The 24683-nt window shown below is 42.0% G+C and overlaps 1 protein-coding gene and 1 long non-coding RNA gene across 2 annotated transcripts in view; one reads left to right on the forward strand and one right to left on the reverse strand.

Annotated features, from left to right (window-relative positions):
• Nucleotides 1-24683, reverse strand: part of LOC126092020 (uncharacterized) — a 510940-nt gene that overhangs the window by 472281 nt on the left and 13976 nt on the right. The window lies entirely within an intron of this gene.
• The window catches only part of LOC126092019 (ATP-binding cassette subfamily G member 4-like), a 465655-nt gene that overhangs the window by 409476 nt on the left and 31496 nt on the right, over nucleotides 1-24683 (forward strand). Inside the window, exons 3-4 of the mRNA XM_049907407.1 lie at nucleotides 11024-11213; nucleotides 21240-21385. Of these exons, the coding sequence (XP_049763364.1) occupies nucleotides 11024-11213; nucleotides 21240-21385 (336 nt within the window). The remainder of the gene's footprint in view (nucleotides 1-11023; nucleotides 11214-21239; nucleotides 21386-24683) is intronic.

The raw sequence follows: 24683 nt of genomic DNA on the forward strand, positions 1-24683 counted from the left end.
GCAGAGAGGGACCGGTCTTTCATAACGGCGCACTGATCCTGTCGCCAACTGCCAACACATCATAAACATGGCACGAGCGTAAGTGCCAGTCATTTCTCGCCGATTCTCACCAGGTGTCCCATGCCATTGGAAGCAAAAATTATGAAGCATGAAAGGAATGCCATAAACACATTAAATTCATCAGATGTGGAATTTTATAAGCGAACAATGTAGTTCAGATAGCATCAGAGTTCAATAAGCCTTTTTTGTAAGTTTATTCTGTTTCCCCTGTTCCTCCATATCGAGAGGAATTGTTAGGGCATTTTCAGCGTTTTGCTGACGTTTCTCTATTTACAATTTTTAATTTCCAGTTTCAGTCTAACATTACAGGAATGAAAATAATGTTTTGTGAATATGTTCTAGCTTTACTCCATAGCTCGTTGGATTCCCTGGATTAAATTACATACGAACGTAATTTCAGATTGTTGAATCAAAAATGTGGCATTCATGTTCATACCAAAAAGTAAAAGTTGTATTTTGCATATAATATTGAAATATACTTATCGTTTAGGTACCAAAGTATCTACCTTAAAAATACGCTACTGTTTGGAAAAAGTTAAGCACCTAGATCGAGAGATGTGAGCCCAATGAAATTTATTCCACCTATTATGGATATGACACTACATAAGTGATTAGCATTACAGACCTGCACATGCACTCTGTAGAAATTCGGTGTGGTGTAGAGTCACCACGTGCTGCAATCAGAGCCGCTGGACGTTGTGGAATGGGATCAAAGAGCACCTGAATATGCTCCTGTGGAACGCTCTCTTCCAAACGGTTTGTAGGCGCCTCCACAAAGCATCAATTGTGGTAGCAGGAGGACCTGAACGAACAAGTAGCCCAACGACCATATCCAAGACACACTCGTATTACCGAGCGAGATGGCTCAGTGGTTAGCACACTGCACTCGCATTCGGGAGGACGAAGGTTCAAAACTGCGTCCAGCCATCCAGATTTAGGTTTTCCGTGATTTCCTGAAATCGCCCCTGGCAGATGCTGGGATGGTTCCTTTGAAAAGTACAGCCGATTTCCTTCCCCATCCTTGACACAGTCCGAGCTTGTGCTCCGTCTCTAATGACCTCGATGTCGAGGGGATGTTAAACCCAATCTCCCTTCCTACCTTGTGCCGGTATTACACTGTCAAATATCTTTGTCAAAGATATTTGATGGTGTAATACGGAACTTTGTCAAATGTCGTCCAATATTTGATCAAATCCAGGGCCTCGCTGTAGATTTGATCAAAGAAGCCGCTTGTCTTCTGTTCACTGCAATGTGACATGTTACCACATGGAGCGCTAGCATCGCTGCAGCGTTCTGTCGCCTGTAGTGTTTTTATAAACATTGCCGGTAAATACAATTGGTGTGTGCCGACAGCTACAAAATTGATAGAGATGTATGAAGCTGGCCGGCCGTGGTGGCCGAGCGGTTCTAGGCGCTTCAGTCCGGAACCGGGCGACTGCTACGGTCGCAGGTTCGAATCCTGCCTCGGGCATGGATGTGTGTGATGTCCTTAGGTTAATTATATTTAGGTAGTTCTAAGTTCTGGGGGACTGATGACCTCAGACGTTAAGTCCCATAGTGCTCAGAGCCATTTGAACCATTTTTGTATGAAGCTGATGAGGCGCTTTACAACGCGAGGCACCCTGAATACAAAAATAGATTAAGAAGATTCAAGACCTGACCTAACCTAACCTAACCTAACCCTTCCCTGTAGCAAGGAGTCGGAGTGTTACAGTGAGCCTGTCTTCTGCAGATGAAGCAGTTCTTAAGTGAATATTGTGCTTTGTGATATGAGGATACACTTCACTGAGCACATACAGAAATGTATGTTCATCCATTCTTAAGTAATTGATGTACGACTTGACATCCTCCACTATAAGCTCACGTAACAGGTTTTGTTGAATGCTTTTATCGTGTTGTCGTAAAACCCACGGCTTCACCCAGGTATGTTTCCTTTTTTCCCCCGCTTCTCTTCCGCATGTGCACACAGTGCAATTGTGGTACATGCAACTTCTGCGGTTAATAATAAATTGTTGTTGTCAGCCATCTTGAACATTGACGAAAAACATGATGACAGTGTAATACCCCTTCTAGCGCTACGTCAAAGATCTTTGTCAAATATGTTTGACGGAATATATGATCACATCTTTGATCAAATCTTTGACAAAGAAATTTGATAGTGTAATACCGGCCTTCCTTCCTTCGTTCCCAGGCATATTCGATGGGCGAGATATAAGGCGAACGTGCACACCACGGAAGCAGAGGTGTCCGTCGTTCGTCGGAGAAGGCTTGCACATTCCTCGCTACATTCGGCCGGGCATTGTCCTACTGAAATATGGCACGCGGAATAGCCTGGAGGAGGGGCAATGCCTCGGGCTGTGAAACCTCCCTGACGTAGCGTCAGCTGTTCAGATTGCCCTCAAAACGAAGAAGGCGAGATCATGTGTTATAGGCAGTGACGCCCCAAACGATCACACTTGGCGTTTGTCCGTTATGCCGCCCAACGATAGTCTGTCCGAGTGCGTCTAACGCGTAGGCGGCCGTCACTTTAGGGCTAGCTGAAGCGGGACTCGTCCGAAAATATTATATTTCGCTACTCAGCATGCCAGTGTCGACGTTCACGTGCGCATTACAGTCTGCAGCATTGGCATGTTCTGCCCAGTGGAAGCCGAGTCAATGGCACGCGTACCAGCAGTCCAGCCCGCGGAAGGCGGCGTCAAACCGTCGATGCAGACTTGTCCACACCCGCTGCAGCGCTTCAACATCGCGACAACATTTAGGACGAAGCTGTTCTGTCCGTTATGGCCAAACTGACAAGAAGGTGGTCATCTCGCATTGTGGTCACATTGTGTCTTCCAGTACCCCGTCGGCGCTGGGCGCGGTCCTCTTCTCTCCGCTGGTTCCACATACATCTCACTGTTGAAGCAGTGTGCCCTGTACGAGCTGCAGTGTCACGGAACAACAGATCTGCCTCCCGGAGACCAATCATTCTACCGCGTTCGAATGCACTCACAAGCTGATATTCCACCCTGTGATATCGGCGAGGCATTGTGGCACCCGGTTACAAGTTTCCACTTTGTATGACAGCTCCGCACTGACTGAGCGTTGTGTAACACTGACCTACATGGTCACACAAAAATGGGCGCTATTGGACCTATGTGTGCGCCACTTCCCTCCCATTTAAATTATTTACTATGGCTCTGCTGTTGTACACGTCCTCTTATCTTGGCGTGTTGTAGACCATTGCTTCTCTCTATTAGAGAGCGTCAGGACGGATAGAGGGACTGGTGAACACGAGGTCATTGTAGCAAGGCTTTAAACCATATCAACCAAAACCACTAAAAATAAACGCAAAATTTATCTATTTAAAACAGCAGATAAAAATTCGCTTGATGCCTTCCTGAGAGAGAGTCTCCATTCCTTGCAAGCTAATTATGTAAGTGTAGACCAGAATTGACTCAAATTCAAAGATACAGTATCGACAGAAATAGATAGATTCATACCGCATAACTTAATAAGAGACGTGACTGATCCACCATGGAACACAAAACACGTCAGAACACTGTTGCAGAAGCAACGAAAAAAGCACGCCAAATACAGAAGAACGCAAAATCTCCAAGACTGGCTAAGTTTCACGGAAGCTCGAAATTTAGTGCGAACGCCAATGCGAAATGCTTTTAATAGTTTCCACAATGAAATATTGTCTCAAAATACAGGGTGGTCCCGAATTCATGGTACAAACTTTAATGGTAGGTACAGGACATTGTAACAAGGCTTTATTGTATAGGAATGTATAGTCGCAGGTGACGCGGTGAGGCGTAAACAGGGGAAAGAGAAATGGAGTGATCGGTTGGTGTCACTGCCGGTAGAGGGCAGTAGATGAACATGATGTATCGCAGTAGGGACAAGCGCCATTCACAATTGTGCTGCCGTAGACGATGGGTGACTTTACGTATGCAGAAAAAGCAGACATGCATTACATGTACGGCCGTGCAAATGGTAACGCCAGAGCTGCGTTACGAATGTATCGCGCGGAGTATCCTAATCGACGAATGCCGGATCATAGAATTTTTCAACGGTTACATCGTCAACTTTGTGAAACAGGTACGTTCGACGTCAACAGACATGACGCTGGTCGATTAAGAGCTGTACGCACTCCAAGACTGGAAGAACGCATCTTGAACATAGTGGCTGATAGACCCGAGTCAAGCACAAGAACTGTTGCGCGTGACGTACATGTGAGTCATCAGACTGTATGCAGAGTGTTAAATGAAAATCGCTTACACCCCTTCCATTTTCAAAAAGTACAAGCATTGAATCCGGCAGATTATCCTCTTCGCGTGAACTTCTGCCAGTGGTTGTTGCAGCAATGTGCGTTGCAGCCGGATTTCGTAGGTCATGTGCTATTTACAGATGAAGCGACATTTTCACGCGAGGGTGTCTTTAATGCGCACAATTCCCATGTGTGGGCAACAGATAATCCACATGCAACGCGTCCACATGCGTATCAACAACGTTTCGGTATTAATGTGTGGGCTGGTATTGTGAACGACTTTTTGATTGGGCCATACTTACTACCCACGCGACTCTGTGGCGAAAGCTATCGTATTTTTCTGCAAGAAGTGTTACCAGAACTGCTGCAAGATGTTCCGCTCGCCATTCGTAACCGCATGTGGTTTCAGCACGATGGAGCGCCAGCACACTTCAGCACTGCTGTACGGAATTACCTGAATGCCACGTTTGGTGCTAGATGGATTGGGCGTGGTGGACCAGTCCCTTGGCCACCCCGATCTCCTGATTTCTCTTGCCTCGATTACTTTTTATGGGGACATCTTAAGAGTCTTGTTTATGAGTCTCCAGTTGACTCAGATGAGGATCTCGTTGCTCGCATATCTGTAGCTGCTGCAGGTGTGCGTGAAATACCAGGCATCTTTGAACGTGTACGCCAATCGCTGCACCGACGCTGTCAAGCATGTATCGCTCATGGTGGACGCAATTTTGAACACTTACTGTAAACATGACACTTGTCAACAACGATTTCAATAAAATCTTTCGTTTTCCTTTCGGCCGTTATTTCCCCTGTTTACGCCTCACCGCGTCACCTGGGACTATACATTCCTATACAATATATCCTTGTTACAATGTCCTGCACCTACCATTAAAGTTTGTACCATGAATTCGGGACCACCCTGTATAGTAAATAACCCAAAGAGATTTTGGTCGTATGTAAAGTACCCCAGTGGCAAAATACAGTCAATACCGTCACTGCGCGACAGCGATGGAAATGTTACCGATGATGGTGTCACTACAGCGGAGTTACTAAATACAGTTTTCCGTAATTTCTTCACGAAAGAAGACGAAGTAAATATTCCAGAATTCTAAACCAGGACAGCTGTTAGCATGAGCGACATAAAAGTAGATATCTTAGGTGTTGCGAAACAACTCAATTCACTTAAGAAAGGCAAGTCTTCCGGTCCAGATAGTATACCAATCAGGTTCCTTTCAGAGTATGCAGACACAATAGCACCTTTCTTAGCAATTATATACAACCGCTCACTTGATGAAAGGTCTGTTCCTAAAGAATGGAAAGTAGCACAGGTCACACCAATATACAAAAAAGAAAATAGGAGTAACTCATTGAATTACAGACCCATATCACTGACCTCAATTTGCAGTAGGATTTTGGAGCATATACTGTACTCGAACATTATGAATCACCTTGAAGAAAATGACTTATTGGTACATAACCAACACGGATTCAGAAAATATCGTTCTTGTGCAACACAGCTAGCTCTTCCCATGGAGTAATGAGTGCTGTCGACAAGGGATCTCAGATCGATTCCATATTCCTAGATTTCCAGAAGGCTTTTGATACCGTTCCTCACAAGCGACTATTGATCAAATTGCGTGCATATGGACTGTCGTCTCAGTTGTGTGACTGGATTCGTGATTTTCTCTCAGAGAGTTCACAGTTCGTAGTGACAGACGGTAAATCATAGAGTAGAACAGAAGTGATATCTGGCGTTCCGCAAGATAGTGTCATAGGCCCTCTGCTGTTCCTGATTTACATAAATGATGTAGGTGATAATCTGAGCAGCCCCCTTAGATTGTCTGCAGATAACTCTGTAATTTACCGTCTAGTAAAATCATCAGACGGTCAATTCCAGTTACAAAATGATTTAGAGAGAATTTCTGTATGGTGCGAAAAGTGGCAATTGGCACTAAACAAAGAAAAGTGCGAGGTCATCCATATGGGTACTAAAATAAATCCGATAAATTTTGGGTATACGATAAATCGCACCAATCTAAGGGCTGTCAATTCGACTAAATACCTAGGACTCACAATTACAAGCAACTTAAATTGGAAAAACCACATAGATAATATTGTGGGGAAGGCAAATCAAATACTGCACTTTCTTGGCAGAACACTTAGAAATTGCGACAAACCCACTAAAGAAACAGCCTACTTTACACTTGTCCGTCCTCTGCTGGAATATTGCTGCGCGGTATGGGATCCTTACCAGGTACGATTGACGGAGGACATCAAAAAAGTACAAAAAAGGGCAGCTCGTTTCGTGTTATCCCGCAATAGGGGTGAGAGTGTCATTGATATGATACGCGAGTTGGGGTGGCAGTCACTGAAACAAAGGCGGTTTTCTTTGCGGCGAGATCTATTTACGAAATTTCAATCACCAACTTTCTCTTCCGAATGCGAAAATATTTTGTTGACACCCACCTACGTAGGGAAAAATGATCATCATAATAAAATAAGACAAATCAGAGCTCGAACGGAAAGATTTAGGTGTTCCTTTTTCCCAAGCGCCGTTCGGGAGTGGAATGGTAGAGTAGTAGTACGAAAATGGTTCGATGAACCCTCTGCCAGGCACTTGAGTGTGAATTGCAGAGTAACCATGTAGATGTAGATGTAGCTGTTTGTTTCAATTTTTACAAACGGTAGTGTACTAAGTAGGTATCTATCGATCTTTTGAGATACAATATGTTCTGTAAATTTCTTATCAAACTTAGTTTTTGGGACATCTCAATATTTCAGACTTACTAAATCCGTCTTACTAATACCAAAAATTCACTCCCTCTTCGAAAAATTCCTGTGGTATCCATTGCTTCACGACAGTGAGGGCAGTAACACGCTTTGGGGGACACTCCGCTGGGATTCATGGGATCTATGGTAGTAATCGAAGGCACCATGACAGCTGTGGGCTATATGAACATTGTTCGGTTATCACAACAGTCACCTGTATCCCATAATGCTTGATGTCTTCCGCAACGAATGGCACTTCCCAGCAGAATAACGGTCCGTGTCACCGGGCCATAATTGTGCTACAGTCGTTTGGAGAGCATGACACGCTACTCACGTTGATGTTTTGGTCACCAGTTTTGCTTGATATGAGTCCGAAGGAAAACACCTGAAGCGCCCTCAGACCACCGGTACATAGTGTCTATCTGAGTACGCATTTCAAAGCAAACCACAACAAAGAACCGACAAACTTTTATCTACACTAAGTCAGTACGTGAGTTCCAGAGCCGTCCGAGATTTAGCACTAAGAGGTCAGCCTTGGTGAATCTGTAACCGACATCAAACGAGGTAAATTATCTTCAGTCAGCAAAAAGAAGTTAATACAGATCCGCTAAGCTGATAACAGTGAACTTCAACAGCATGTCACTCAAAACAAATGATCATTACGTTGCAATTCTTCACACACTGATGAATAGGGTTTTCGCGGCATATTTGTCCCGTTTCTCCGTTCGTTGGCCAACATTTACAGCTCGAGGCAGTGGATGAACGCCTGCGTCTTATGCAACCGTTGATGTAGTAGGGTCTCGAGGTATGCTAGTTGTAAGGTTCAAACTGCTTCCACCCAAGAACGTATGATACTAGATACCCATTCACTATGTTCGTACATCTCATCTTACACGAGGATCTTTAGAAATGTGGAACGAGTCAAGTTGTACATAAACAAAAAGGAGCATTTGTCAGAAACTGTGTTACTAATTAACTATCGTTGAACTTCTACAAATTATTTGGTTTCACTCAGGCTACATGTAACACGTCAAAATAGAAGTAATGCCTTTACTTCGAAAAGCTGTTGTTTCCTCTGTTATGTTAAATACCTGCTGTAAAGGCTTAATATCTACATAATCACTTTGTATTTTAATGTAGCACAACAGTTGTGATTCCGAAGAGTTTCGCAGCGACTTATATGTTAATGCTCTTCACGGGTATGTTGCCGGAAGTGATCCTCTTCACTACACGATATTTCGGCGATCCATCTGGCCGCCATCTTCAGTTCATCACCTGAAGATGGCGGCCAGATGGATCGCCGAAATATTGTGTAGTGAAGACGATCATATCCGGCAGTATACCCATGAAGAGCATAGCACAACAGTTGTTTGCACTGATAACAACCAACGCCCTGTTACGATCCACATCACCACTTATCACGCAGTTAAAAGAAGTCTCAGATATTAGTTTGTAAAGTAGTTTCTAACAAGAAATGTTTGTAATTTTCATTTAGATTACTAGATTACCAATTTCTTGCTTTATATCTTGAGACAGATAACTGCAGAACCATTGCGCCAGAATACTGAACGCCAGTCACAGACGCAAACAAGAATGCGAAGTCCACATAAAAATTATTTTTCATTCTTGTACTGTGTTCGTGTAATTCGCAGTTCAGCTCGAAGTGAATTTTGTAATTATTAACAAACAGCGTTAAGGGAAAAACAGTGGGAAATGAGTACAAGAACTTCAAAATCTTTTGGTAGCCCTCTGCACCATGTGGGGTTATCTACACTATAGTATACGGCAGTTGGGCACACTGGAAAGGTAGAAGGTTAATAAAGGAGATCAGACAAAGCAAAAAATGACACATTAGGCGTATGTGGAGACAGAAGAGATGAGCATTAGAAGGGGTGCAAGGCAAGGATGCTCAATGTCGCCAAAGCTGTTCAACAAACATGGAGAATTGATAGGTAATGCTATGGAGAATGCAAGAGGCGTTGTTCGAGAAAAAAGGATGAAGACAGTAAAACATGCGGATGATCAAGCAGTGCTAGCGGAATCGGAAAAAAAAGCTGCAGAAGATATTGAAGAGTATTACAAGAAGGGGCGAGGAAGATGGAATGAAGATAAATATAGGAAAGACAAAAGTGATGACAATACGCAAGAAGGAAAAAAGACATAACAAGTAAAATCCTTTCTTTACCTGGAAGGTTTAATGACATAGAACGGAAGTTGTACAGAAAAAGTAAGGAGGAGGATATCTGTGGGAGAGAGAGCATTTGAAAAGGTGAAGCAGTTTCTAACGTCCGCAAGAATTCCAACTGCTGAGGAAGGGATTAGATAAATGTGTTGGAATGTAGTGTTACACAGCGGTGAATGATGGATAGTAAAAAAGAAAGAAGAAAGCTACTTAGATAGTTTTGAAATGGGGCTATGAAGAAGAATGCTTAAGATGAAGTGGACTGACAGACTTCAGAGTGAAGAAGTAATGAAGAAAGTAGGTGAAGAAAGAAGATTATTGGAAGTGATCAGAAAGAGGAAAAATTCTTGGCTAGGCCATATACTGCGCAGGAATTTTCTGGAATAAAGAATTATAGAGGGAAAAGTAGAAGGAATGAGAGGAACAGGTAGCAAAAGAAGGGGGCCCGCCCTATTGGCAGTTATTAAATTAACTGCTACTAATAGTTGAGCTGTTATTACAGTAACTGCTGTTTCTCTGTCAGTTAAGTTTTTGGTTCAAATGGTTCTGAGGGCTATGGGACTCAACTTCTGAGGTCATCAGTCCCCTAGAACTTATAACTACTTAAACCTAACTAACCTAAGGACATCACACACATCCATGCCCAACGCAGGATTCGAACCTGCGACCGTAGCGGTCGCGCGGTTCCAGACTGTAGCGCCTAGAACCGCTCGGCTACTCCGGCCGGCAGTTAAGTTATTCTTTGCCACCTCTAATTCTGTAGATGATCTGCTAAAGAGGTCCTTTTCCAGTAGATCTTTGGAAGAGCAAGTATGAGTCAAAGAGTTAGGTAGACCTACTCAAAATTTAAATCTAATAAGGGTTAAAGAGTTAGGTAGACTCACTCCAAATTGAAATCTAATAAGGGGAGGATGTGGGATGAGACTCATCGATTTGGCTCGAATTAAGTGAGTAGAAGCGAGATAGTAGACTATTTTGCCTGTGTAGGTCGAAGGAACACGTAAAAAGGTAAAATGCTCTCTGAAGATTTATGAGTAAGGTATGAGGGACTTTTTAACAGTGCTACATGAACTTGTGCCACGGTGCAATGCACAGAATGGCAATATGTCGGGTCAGAATTAAATCCTGCGGCTACCATCTTTTTTCTTTCATTTTATTTTATTTCTCGCAACGTTTAACTAGTATTTATAAAATACGAATATATTTAAACAGCTCACTTCATTTATGTAAAATTAATATATTCAATTTAGTTACGATTACCACCTTTATAAGTCAAAAGGCTATAGATGGTGGTAATAAAAGCGAATATACAAGGAAATTCAGTGTGAAAGTGTATGAAAAGAATTAGATCACAGATGTTATGTTAATAATGCACCTCTTTGCTTTCAGTGTTTGCTGTTCGGGTATGGTGATGCGCAGGGTATAGAGGAGTAAAAGATATTAATGCACTTATTAAAAAAAAAAAAAAACATAGCTGTAATGATAAACATACAAACAACATACTTGATGTTAGTGCATTAGGTAATTAATAGCGCAAAAACATTAAGTCGCACCTACCACAATGATAGAATAAAACATACCGTAGCACATCGGCAAAATTTTGCAGGAACGACCGTTGTAAAGGATAAAGAAAAGAAAATAATCAAGTAAGCTAGGAGAGCACTGGTCGAATAGGATGGTGAGAAATGTTTTTGTTGCTGGTGTATATGTGCGTGCATTTCCATGACAACCGTGAGTGAGTAGCTGCCTTCACCTGCCGACAGGTGTTCTGAAGTGACGGGATCCATCCTGACGAATGGGTCCCCACGCAACCTGCGCCAGTTCCGCAAGATGTCGCGCTACATCATGCAGGAGGACCTAGTGCAGCCGCACCTCACTGTGCTGGAGGCCATGCTCATCGCTGCTGACCTGAAGCTGGGCAACCACCTCACCAGGAGCCAGAAGCGCACAGCCGTGAGTCTTGCTGTTTCCCGCACTACTCGATTTTAAAGAAAAAGAAACGTGTTGCCACCGATTCAAATTATGGTAGTCTGTATTGGTAAGTATTCCTGTGCATGAAATTTCTGAGCAGATTAAAATGTGTGCAGAGTTGAAAGCAGCCTGGACCATCGTCATTCGCAGGTAGGCACTCTCATCAGCAGCGAGTTGTTTTCATGTGTTGCTTCCTTTGTTCGCACAAAATAGTGTGAGTTGTTGGCATTTCAAGTTGTTGCTTTTATGATAATGCAACATGGTGGTTACGTGCAAACCGGTGACAAGTGAAATAATAAGTACAGAGGACTTGCAAGATACAACTAATTTATTACTGATCAACAGTTTAACCCAAAGGGCACAGTATTTACCCAAAAACTTTGTACAAGTGTCTCTTATTCACAAATCAGAAAAATACATTACACAATATCTTTCTAATTGAATTAGGTGGAAACAAGAACTTCTTAAAAGCGCTTCAATAATAAAAGGTAAAATAAGTTTCATTTAACAATTTAACAAGGGCACTTGAATAATAAAGGTGAAACAAGTTTCTTTTGAACAGGATACACAAGACAAAAAAATACATTACACAAAACCTTTCTGATTGAAATACTTGCAAACAAGAACTTCTTGTAACTTCTATACTAATTGTAACCATTTCAATAAAGAAGGTAAAATCAGTTTCATTTCACAAAGGACACTTGAATAATAAAGGTAAAATAAGTTTATTTTAAATAGATCACCTGGGCAAACACAATAGGACAGTTCACATCATTTCCAATTTCCGCTACCCATCAAGTATTTCTCCAAGTTCAACTCCCGCTGCATGTAAGGTATAATTCAGAACACTAGTCTCCTTCCATTATGGTTTTGAAACTAAATATATAAGCAGTACAGCAAACAGAACAGACGCCTTGGCGTCCCAATGCAGAGGAAACATAACTTAATGCAAGATCCCCACTCATGGCAACCAGAAAAACTCAGTGGCCGCCGTATCGGTTACCATTTTCCCCGCAGCCAAAAGAACCTCCTTTCCCTCCGGTACTGGTCGGCCAAGGCGTCGTACTCCGGACATTGATTTAGACATGGACTAGGTGCCTGTTGCAGTGCTGCAACAGAAAAGCACAAACACACAGCCACAGCCGAAAGAAACAATGTTAACAGCCCCAGAATATAGTAAGATAAAATTCTGCAAAGATAGATCACATCAAGACAAAGGCAAATTTAAAATGGTTAAAAGAATTAAATGTAGACCTCAAATTTCAAAATATGTAAAACTGCGCCAATACAAACAGACTAGTTTTAAAAGGGCAACGATAATACAAAGCATAATATTATTACACCAGTATGTCGCAATTCCAATACAATACTGACACTCATAAGCAAAGGTAGAAGCTAGTGATAACACAGGTAGGCCCGATTGCAAAACTATAAGGCTTGAATGTCTACTTCTTTAATAGACAACTGCGTGGTACATAGTTCTACTCCAAAATGAATAACACATTGCTCAGCGTCCTGGGTAGAAGACCATGGCCCAGTCACGCCTCAAGAACTTGCAATAACAGGCCGGCTTCCACACTCTGAGCTACATACACCTGTCAAATCCAGCTAACTCCACACAAACACAAGTTTCACCCTCAGAGCAGAGACGCATACCAGCCGTTCCGAAGCCGAAACCCAGTCTGCCCGCCAGCCCACCAGCACCACCACCGGCCAACGAGGCAAAGATAAGCAACTCCAGAGAGAAACAATCGATCCAAGTGAATCGAACGGAGAAAGCAACTGGCGCCGGCGCCTCCCCACGTATCAGATACATTATGTTTCTAAATGTCACTTTCTTTTTTGTTATTTTTCTTCTTCGACGCGACCAAAAACCATGCACTTTACCTTCTCGTGCGCTATTGTATTTTTCCATTTTTCGCTTTGGTCACATTTTCACTTTGATCACATTTTTCCCAGCTCAGATGGCGTCACAGAAACAAAACAATGGTGGCAACGCCATTTCTTACTGAGTGCAAGGACTCAAGTTTATAACCTTGTGACATATACTTTTGAGCTTTCATGAAGTTCCATTATGGCACAGACTCCAGAGCAAAATTTAAATTAAATTCTTGAACATGTTATTCGATTAAAAAAGTATTCTATGTTGGCCTGAAGCTGTGATTCTGAATCCCGTGAGGAATCTCCCTACAACTCTTCTTACATCCCGTTGATCTTTCTAGAAAGATGCTATGAAAACAAACGCCTTCTTTCTTTTATTATCTATTGCCTTTAGATAATTACGTAACGAATTTATACTTTCTTTCTGTAACAAATTTCATGTGTGTTTGATCTTTCCAATATCCTTCTGCACCTATCGATTGTGTCGTCAAATTTTCTAACGTCAAATTAGACGTACTAGTCTCTGATCAAATAATATCTTACTCTGTCGGTCCTACCATTTTTTAAATTTTCTTTCGCATGAAAATGAAATGGTAAAGCAATTCCGAAACTTCAGCAAATGTATACACTTTGAAATTTTAATTAGGTTAGTACCAGTACGATAACCACATTTTTAAGGATCCTGGTGTATTCATGTTTATTCCTCTAAAAGCTTTATAAATATAAAAAGAAAGATGACTGTTAGTTTCGAGAACACAGGAGTTTCTTAGCCCTCATCCTGAAGTACAATGCGCATCTAAAATGTTAACTGAATCGATCACTATCCAAACAGAAACATGTAATACAAGTGGTGATTCTGCGGTTAAATGTAAATATAGAACCTGTGTAATGAATGTCACTTCATCATCTTGGGGTTGACGCTCTTTTCTTCCATGTTTGCTTTAACAATATGTATGTTTTTCGATAGGGTCCGCCTTTAGCAAAACACATTTTTTGTTTTTTAACCCAGACATGTTTCACTGCAGTTGCAGCATCTTCAGTGGCCTTTTATTTTCCATCTGTTAAAGTTAAAGAGTGTTCTTTGCTATTTGTATACATGTAGCTATTTGTTTTTTAAATCGTGATTACAGATATTTGAAAAAACATTAATTACGATTTCATAGCTTTTTACCACATGGTGTGGTTTTTCTGATTTGTTGTCTTTCTACAGCGACTGTTGTTTTGCACAGTTTGTTATCTGCTACCACTTATACCTTAAAGTAGACAAATTGTTTGAGCCAAAATTACGATTTGAAAACTTGTTATTTCTACTTCTGAAATTATTTAATTCCATGTGTGTGTCTATTTACATAATGTTTCACTTACATTTTCCTTTTAATCATCTTCATCACTGTCAGACACTATATCCTGAATTGTCACTGTCACTGCCACTGTGACTGTAACTGTTTCACTGCTTTACCATCTGTAAAAACAAATATGACGGGCAGTGGAGCAATTGAAGGTGTAAAAACAAGATGTCTGACAGTGGAACAGTTGAAGTTATTCCTGGCGGTTGTTCTGAATCTTTCAGAGGTGTTTGTGATTTTTGTTCTCTCTTTGTGTGTGTGTGTTCAAATGGCTCTGAGCACTATGGGACTCAACTGCTGTGGTCATAAGTCCCCTAGAACTTAGAACTACTTAAACCTAACTAACCTAAGGACAGCACACAACACCCAGCCATCACGAGGCAGAGAAAATCCCTGACCCCGCCGGGAATCGAACCCGGGAACCCGGGCGTGGGAAGCGGGAACGCTACCGCACGACCACGAGATGCGGGCAATGTGTGTGTGTGTGTGTGTGTGTGTGTGTGTGAAAAGGAAGTTGTATGATGGACGATAATATCTGTTATGCAGTTATCTGTATAATGAATGTTATCACCACAACGATGAACTCAAATCATTAGCAGCTAATAAAAGTGTATTCAGTAGTATTATTTGCACTAATTGTTTATTTTATGAAAAATCTGTAAGCATCAATCTATAAATATGAATCTAACTAAACTATTGTAAATACGTATTGCAAGTACACAGGACAAGTTTGACTGTATTTTATATAACTGTTTTTTATATCAGAAATCCATCACATAGTAACACACAGTAGTTGGCGTCATTACATTTTTCTAGCGTAAACCTTTTTAAAAAGAGGGAGCTCTCCTAGCTTCCATCCAACAATGTTCCCATTCAACGCTCACAGAATCTTATTTAAGAACTTGCTGTTATAGAGGTTTTCAGCAGCGTGAGTCCTAGGTTATTTTACTAACTACGGTGTAGGAAACGTGCAGCGAAGTAGAGTTACCTCCTCTAACTGTGACGATCTCTGCGCACGTCTGCATTCGGACTAACTACCAGCTGTCACAACACTTTACAGACTCACGTGACAGCCCATGCAACAATCATAGCAATTCACAAATCATTCAGTAAGTCGTCAGGAGATGGACTGGAAACCAAATTATTGTTGCTCTCCGACTCATATATAACGCGAAGTGGAGCACTACTAATGTGGTAGAGTGCTAGCAATTGCCGGCCTCTGTGACCGAGCGGTTCTAGGCGCTTCAGTCAGGAACAGCGCTGCTGCTACGGTCGCAGGCTCGAATCCTGCCTCGGGCATGGATGTGTGTGATGTCCTTAGGTTAGTTAGATCTAAGTAGGTCTAGGTGTAGGGGACTGATGAAGCAAAGCATCAGCAACAGTAATATTGTACTCATTGTGAGTAGATGATTCAAACAACTATACGATCAGAATGGTATGGGCGCTCAGTAAGTAAATGCTGTCCCGTTGTCTGGCTTCTTTCAATGGTGGTAGCGGTGGCGCACTAAATCTTGTGCTGACGACCTGAGCCATTGTCTCTTCTTATCGGCAACAACACTGATTAAGATCTACCTATTTCATCCAGTTCCGCAAGCTAGAATCCACTAGGTACAGATTTTTGAATAGAAACACCTACCGTGCTACACCGCCTCACATTGCCCTCAAGAGCAAGCAGAGAGTGGAACCAAAAACTCCTAACATTGAAAGGAGACATCTGTCAATCTGCTCAACCTAGTACACGATGCTCAGTATAAGTAAATTATTGCCCACATTGCTGTTAAATTACGCACCACTGTTTGTCAAATAAATCCCAAAATCAAGCTAACAAAGTTGCTTGTATTTGGCACCAACTTCAATAATTTGATATGAATCACGTAGTTCTTAATTCATGAGCTTTTAATGATACAGTAATGACTATGGAGTTCATCATTGTGATAATTGCGAGTACATTAATTCTGCGGATAACTGCATAACAAATATTACCATCTTCTATGCACCTAAAGAGACATTGGTTGTACAGGTGTTCAAAAACAGGTGTCGAATACTTTGACAGGAGGTAGTACTCATCGAAACAAGAAAAATAAGTCCGATGAACATGGGTCCGAAACCGCATACTTTTTTAGATAAACACGTGTTTATAGGAAGGGCTGCGCGACACTTGGTTACGGGTATTACACTACTGGCCATTAAAATTGCTACACCAAGAAGAAAGGCAGATGATAAACGGGTATTCATTGGACAAATATATTATACTAGAACTGACATGTGATTACATTTTCACGCAATTTGGGTGGATAGATCCTGAGAAATCAGTACCCAGAATAACCACCTCTGGCCGTAATAACGGCCTTGAAACGCCTGGGCATTGAATCAAACAGAGCTTGGATAGCGTGTACAGGTACAGCTGCCCATGCAGCTTCAACATGATACCACAGTTCATCAAGAGTAGTGACTGGCGTATTCTGACGAGCCAGTTGCTCGGCCACCATTGACCAGACGTTTTCAATTGGTGAGAGATCTGGAGAATGTGCTGGCCAGGGTAGCAGTCGAACATTTTCCGTATCCAGAAAGGCCCGTACAGGACATGCGGTCGTGCCTTATTCTGCTGAAATGTAGGGTTTCGCAGGGATCGAATGAAGGGTAGAGCAATGGGTCGTAACACATCTGAAATGTAACGTCCACTGATCAAAGTGCCGTCAATGCGAACAAGAGGTGGCCGAGTCGTGTAACCAGTGGCACCCCATACCATCACGTCGGGTGATACGCCAGTATGGCGATGACGAATACACGCTTCCAATGGGCGTTCACCGTGATGTCGCCAAACACGGATGCGACCATCATGATACTGTAAACAGAACTTGGATTCATCCGAAAAAATGACGTTTTGCCATTCGTGCACCCAGGTTTGTAGTTGAGTACATCATCACAGGTGCTCCTGTCTATGATGCAGCGTCAAGGGTAACCGCAGCCATGGTCTCCGAGCTGATAGTCCGTGCTGCTGCAAACGTCGTCGAACTAGATGGCTGTTGTCTTGCAAACGTCACCATCTCTTGACTCAGGGATGCGGATAAGATGCCTGTCATCTCTACTGCTAGTGATACGAGGCCATTGGGATCCAGCACGGCGTTCCGTATTACCCTCCTGAACCCACCGATTCATATTCTGCTAACAGTCATTGGATCTCGACTGACGCGAGCAGCAATGTCGCGATACGATAAACCGCAATCGCGATAGGCTACAATCCGACCTTTATCAAAGTCGGGAACGTGATGGTACGGATTTCTCCTCCTTACACGAGGCATCACAACAATGTTTCACCAGACAACGCCGGTCAACTGCTGTTTGCGTATGAGAAATCGGTTGGAAACGTTCCTCATGTCATCACGTTGTAGGTGTCGCCACCGGTGCCAACCTTGTGTGAATGCTCTGAAAAGCTAATCATTTGCGTTTCGCAGTATCTTATTCCTGTCGGTTAAATTTCGCGTCTGTAGCACGTCATCTTCGTGGTGCAGCTATTTTAATGGCCAGTAGTGTAGCTCAGCCGTTACACTCGCGCTCCGTCACGTGTGTCGGCAGGGCATTACCTACAATTAGGTGGTCTGCAGTCGGTTGTGTGGTTCGAGTTGCGTTGTAGGCTACGTTACTTTTCGTCGTGTTTGTGTACCTTAGCCCGCATCTCGTGGTCGTGCGGTAGCGTTCTCGCTTCCCACGCCCGGGTTCCCGGGTTCGATTCCCGGCGGGGTCAGGGATTTTCTCTGCCTCATGATGGCTGGGTGTTGTGTGCTGTCCTTAGGTTAGTTAGGTTTAAGTAGTTCTAAGTTCTAGGGGACTGATGCCCATAGATGTTAAGTCCCATAGTGCTCAGAGCCATTTGAACCATTTTGTGTGCCTTATTTGTGCATTACTGTCTACCGCGGGTACGTAACATAGTGTTTTACCTTTTTCCAAAGACGGATTCAGTTAAGTGTTTACTGTTATTGCGCATTTTGTATGTACAAATGGTGTACTACATTTACATTTTCTCTCTTCCACCACTCGTTGCCAATGGAAGCCTGCTGCTCTACAAGTGAAATGGCGGATATGATATTCTGCCATGGTTTAGCAAAAGGACGTAACCTGCTAGCTGGAGCCCTCTACGTCGAAAAATATTCACAGAGTGCCCTCATTTCTAGCGTTTGAATGACACAGGTACCCTTGCACATCGGAAGACAGTGGAAGGCCCCGCACATTCCGCACACCTGACATGGAAGAGCATGTGCTACGTTCAGTGGAAGAAACCCTGGGACCAGTGTGCGACGATTAGCAGCAGCAGAAGGCGTCTCTCACTCTCTTACCTAGGGTGCACTTCATGAACAATTGCTGCACCCATACATCAACAGCGCATTCAGCCCCTAAGGCCATTATGGCAGACGGCGGTTCTGTCAATGGCTATTACAAAATTGTGCTCCAGATCCACTGTTCACATCCAAGATTTTATTTACCAATGAGGCAAGACTCACAAGAGATGGTGTTGTTAATTTTCATAACAAGCATCTACGGACGGATATAAATCCCCAAGTAATTCAGAAGAGAGGTCATCAACAACGATTCTCAAACAACGTATGGCAGACGTGCTTGGCGATAGGTTGATGGGGCCGTACGTGCTACCACAAAGGTTAACTGTGGCGCATTATCTGGACTTTCTCGTTAATTAACTACCTTGCTAGTGGCTGTGCCATTGCAGCAACGAATACAATTTTGGTTCATGCATGATGGCGCACCAGCACACACTCGTCACAATGTCCGCGAACATCTAACGCAGAAATTTCAAGACCGCTGCTCGTTCCCTAAACCTCAATACCCTAGACTTTTCGTTATGGGAACAGTTGAAGGAATTGGTCTACGCCACGTCAATCAACGATGTGCGAACACTACAGGATTGCATCTTCAGTGTGTGCCGCCAGGTACAACAGCTACCGAGTATTCTTCAAAGAGTGCATTATTCCTTACACAGGAGGGCTTTGTCATGAATGGACGCCACGTTGAACACCTCCTGTAAACACGTTTTTATCGCACAAAGTATGCATTTCTGAACCCATGTTTTTCTCGTTTCAAAGAGTAATAAGTCTTAAAGTATTCGACACTTATTTTTAACACCCTGTCTATGTTACATTTAGTAAAACAATCAGCTCGCTGTTCTGATATATGGTGACCATTGGTTATTTCAAGTAATAGGCACTGCACTCAGATTCACATATCGAATGCACACATCAAAAAAAGTTTTGCATCACCTCGGTTCCGAGAGTTCGGGAACCTGTACAGAAAATTGGAATAGACATCAACATAAACATCATTTCCGCCCTTTTTATTGCTCATGAAAACCACACATTGCATGTTGTACCACCATACAGTGAGACCTTCAGAGGTGGTGGTCCAGATTGCTGCACACCCTGGTACCTCTAACACCCTGTAGCACGTCCTCTTGCATTGATGCATCCCTGTATTCGTCATGCCATACTATCCACACGTTCATCAAGGCACTGTTGGTCCAGATTGCCTCACTCCTCAATGGCGATTCGGTGTAGATCACTCAGAATGGTTCGTGGATCACGTCGTCCATAAACAGCCCTTTTCAATCTATCCCAGGCATGTTCGACAGGGTTCATGTCTGGAGAACATGTTGGCCACTCTAGTCAATCGATGTCATTATCCTGAAAGAAGTTATTCACGAGATGTGCACGATGGGGGCGCGGATTTTCGTCCATGAAGACGAATACCTCAACAATATGCTGCACTATTGGCCGGACAATGGCATTCACGTATCGTACAGCCATTATGGGGCCTTCCATGTCCACCAACGGCGTACGTCAGCCCCATATAATGCCACCCCAAAGCAGCAGGGAACCCCCACCTTGCTGAACTCGCTGGACAGTGTGTCTAAGGCATTCAGCCTGACCGGGTTGCCTTCAAACAAGTCTCCGACGATTGTCTGGTTGAAGGCATATGCGACATTCATCGGTGAAGAGAACGTGATGAATGACTTCGAGTTAGTCCTCGAAGTGGCCAGCCAGCGGCCGGGATTTATGTCAAACAGTGTACATGTAATTCTCAATTATAGTTGCCTGTTTCTATGGTGCTTCAATCTTCCATGTTTATCACTGAAATGTAAGGTTTCATATATGTGTACAGTATTTAGCTTCCTTGTTTCATCATCTATGTAAAATTTTGGAAATTTGTGGTAAGGTCTTATGGGACCAAACTGCTGAGGTCATCCATCGGTCCCTAAGCTTATGCACTACTTAATCTGACTTAAACTAACTTACACTAAGGACAACACACATACCCATGCCTGATGGAGGACTTGAACCTCTGATGTGGGAAGCTGCGCAGGCCACGACGAGGTGCCTCAGACCTCGCAACTACCCAGCATGGCCATCATCTTTGTCTTCTTTTTAACGATAATAATAATAATAATAATAATAATAATAATAACAGTAATAATAATACTAACATTAATAATAACAATTACTACTACTACTACTACTACTACTAGTAGTAGTAGTAGTAGTAGTAGTAGTAGTAGTACTGCTACTGTTACTATTAAAATTTTATAACAAGCAAGACAGTGTTTCTTGTAGATCCTGCAGCTAAGTCAGTAACAACACATACAGTTGTTAATCATATATGCTTACAATAAACTAATTTTGTTTGTCATTAACTTACTTTGCTTTTATCACATTAAATGGGTGAGTTTCCTGATGCTCACCATCAACTAAACAAATTCTTCTCTTCATTCAATTAGGTTGAGGAGATCCTTGATATGCTTCGTCTCAGTGGAGCAAAGGCTACACAGACACTACGACTGTCTGGTGGGGAGAAGAAGAGACTGTCAATAGCACTGGAACTCATTAACAACCCACCAGTTATATTCCTGGATGAACCTACAACGTATGTACTGTTGGTTTAAATGTGTTTGAAACCTTTGTACATTATTGATTCCTTTCCAACATTGTGTATTCAAGTGCAGGATCAAAAGATTATTTTATGTTGAGATTCCAGTCATACTTGATGATTCTCATTACGGTTGGATACTAATTTTCAGCACTTTGGCATGTAATAAGGAGAACTAAAAAAGGAGCATGTCACAAAAAATAATAATGGAAAATGATTGCAGAGAAAATAGTGCATTTCCTCCTGAAATCCAAACATAAATTTTGTTCAGTATTCACATACTTTCATGCAACAACTACATGCACAAACAAAGAAAGAATAATCTTTTCCCCATGTAAAATATATTTCAAAATTACTGATTTCTAAGATTTCTTCAACTGAATATAATTCACTGGTCATGAATCAAGTTTTTAATACTTTCTTATAAAGGGTCAAGCAAATGAAAACCGAATGCTCACCACAATGGGACCATGGAATGATTCCATTCAAAGGTAATCACCACACATGTTAAGATATTTATCCCACTGGGAGATGAGACAATCAGCTCCTTTCCATAAAACATGGTCAGCCACTGACAGATCCATAACCATCCACACTCTTGCAGTTCCTCATCTGACTGAAACTGACACCCACGAACATCTTTCTTTAGGTCACCAAAGATGTGAAACTCACACAGTGAAAGATGCAGGCTGTATGGAGGATGTTGCAGTGTTTTCAAACCAAATCACTCTCATCTGATTGGCAGTGTGGGGTGTGAGCATTACCATGCAACACAACGATTGCACCTGGCAGACTTACTGGACATTTTGACTTTATGTTGTGTTGCAGTTTCTGCTAAGTGTCTTTATAGAATAGTATACTGATCGTAGTTCCACACTTCAGGAACTCAAGGAGCAGAAGGCCCATCGGCCCCTCCAGTTGAAGAAGGAAGCAAGTCATTATGACCTTACCAGGGTCTCGCACCATTGCAATCAACTCCCTACACCATAGGGAATGGCAATGTCCACATAGTACCAGTGGCAAACAATTCTGAGCCACTCCCTTGTCAATACTTCACGTGCTTCCACCAGTACTCACAATAACATTTCATTGTCCTGTTATCCGACTGGTATCTATTTCCATTTGAGAATTTACTGAAGACTCCCTCTGAATTTCTGAACATCAATATTTCATCAGGAATTCATCATGAAACTCTTTCAATTTTACACCAGAATTTGAAATGCCATTCACTCTGCAAACTACAGACCCTTTTAAATGTCTCACAAAATAAAGTGTTCCTATGCCAACCAAGAGACCAGGAACATGTCCATAAATTCCTGTATGAACAACTTGGGTTCACATTAGTTGGCAGATCGAAACAATTAAACTTGTGACATGTAATGAAGCCACTGAGCTAACAGGGAAGTGTTCTGCTACACTTTGAGGCAACTTTAAAACTTCTTGTAAGTATCAAGCAATGTCCCATCACCAAAATTATTATGGGCCATCTGCTCCTGTTGAAATGAATCGTGCTGTTTTTACTCAGCAGTCAGCATACAATTTGTATCTGCTACATCATTACTAAAACTAGTACACTGATCTCACATGATAGTATCACTTATACTTGTCAGTTTCTTACACAGTCTGTTCATGTACTGCTTGCATTAGCTCTAATTGCTCAATGAAATTGCAACAGATATTTTCATTGGCTTCCAACCTTTTTGCAATTTGTAGCTGATTCTTTTGTGCATGTTTCACAGCTTTTGTGATCACTACCAACTTCCGAATCTATCTGTGAAACAATGGCTTGCAACTGTACACTTAACTGGACAAAGTAGGTTTCAATGTCTTGTTTTACTTACAATTTCAACTTTGAAATTTTCATTGGCACATAGATTTGCACATTATCAATCTTTTATTTTACATTTTTAATCTCTGTTTTCACACTGCAATTTGTCATATAAATCTCAGTTTTTATACTGGAATTTACCTTAGCAATATTGGCATTTATCTTGACATTATCCTTTTGCAGTTCAGTTTTTAGATTACTTAATATCTCAGTTAATGACAACATTAAAACATTTTTGTTCATCAGGACTGACATCTGGAAATACCAATTCCTCCACTGAGTCTATCATTACATGAGTGTCATCAGTACAACTAGGCGCAGAATTGCTAAGCTCAAGCACAATTGGTTCCTTTTTAACTTGAGCTACTGAAAAAGACTTGGAGATTCTGTGACAGTTTCATTTCCATATTGTACACAAGCAGAGTACATATCAGGATTCAAATCTTCAGTAGTGCTAATTTTGCTTGTAATTCCATCAATATCAGTGATACCTTCTATGTAGGGTCTACTGGGACCTTATTACTATCATCCATTCTGTTCTGTTCTGTTCTGTCAAATGTGTCCAGCAGTTGGAAAAGTATTTGGGCACTTAGCTTGTGATTCCTTCTCCACTTCAAAGCTTGCAGAAGCAGAGTCAGTCTTCACTTCAAGGGTGGGTTCTCATACCACTGCGTGTTCCCAGAACTGCAACTTTCTGCATCCAGCATGTCTCTAGCAGGCCCTTGGCTTCAGCTAGTTGTCTCCTCCACAAGTTTACAAAATGGGAATCTTATCTGCCATCAATCAGAGTGGTGAACAGTCTGCCAGAGCTCTCTCTTTCTGAATTTAAAAAGGATGAGCCAAAAATCTAACTATTCCATCTCAGGGTTGCTTTTAAAACTCTCTACAGACTAATTACCCTCGTTGATTACATAGCAGCATTCAACTCTACTTCCCAGCAACATGATGTGTCAATTTGTGATGTTATTCTGTACTTCTCACTAATTATTAGGATATTCCTAGTGCATACAGCAAGAATTACACTGATCAGAAACCTCTCAGACTATCTAGCCATTCATAATTACTACAGCAGTTTAATTGAATAGGATGAATATGCATCATGTACATCAGAACAAACTGCCTGAAACTGTAAGTGAAGGAATACCAGGGGTGCGGATAGAGACCTAACTTTTTGGTTCTGGGTACTCGCAGTCCATCTATATGTACTTGACCTGTTAAAGCTTACCAGCCTGGGTTGCTTCTTATGTAGTGCTCTGTCTTGTGTGGTGTGATTAGTGTTTTCAATATCAGAACACAATGAAGGAAGATGTTCATACACCATAAATAAATAACACGCTGCTCTGGTAAAAATCACTGTACCATTGAGGCTCTACATCACCCAGTAGTCTGATGTCCATTAGTAACAACAAAAATGCTGAGATACAATTTCCACACACCAGAATTCGTGGAGTCTCTACAGTAGACACT

Source organism: Schistocerca cancellata, chromosome 7, assembly GCF_023864275.1.
Source record: "Schistocerca cancellata isolate TAMUIC-IGC-003103 chromosome 7, iqSchCanc2.1, whole genome shotgun sequence".
NCBI classification, from domain to species: domain Eukaryota; kingdom Metazoa; phylum Arthropoda; class Insecta; order Orthoptera; family Acrididae; genus Schistocerca; species Schistocerca cancellata.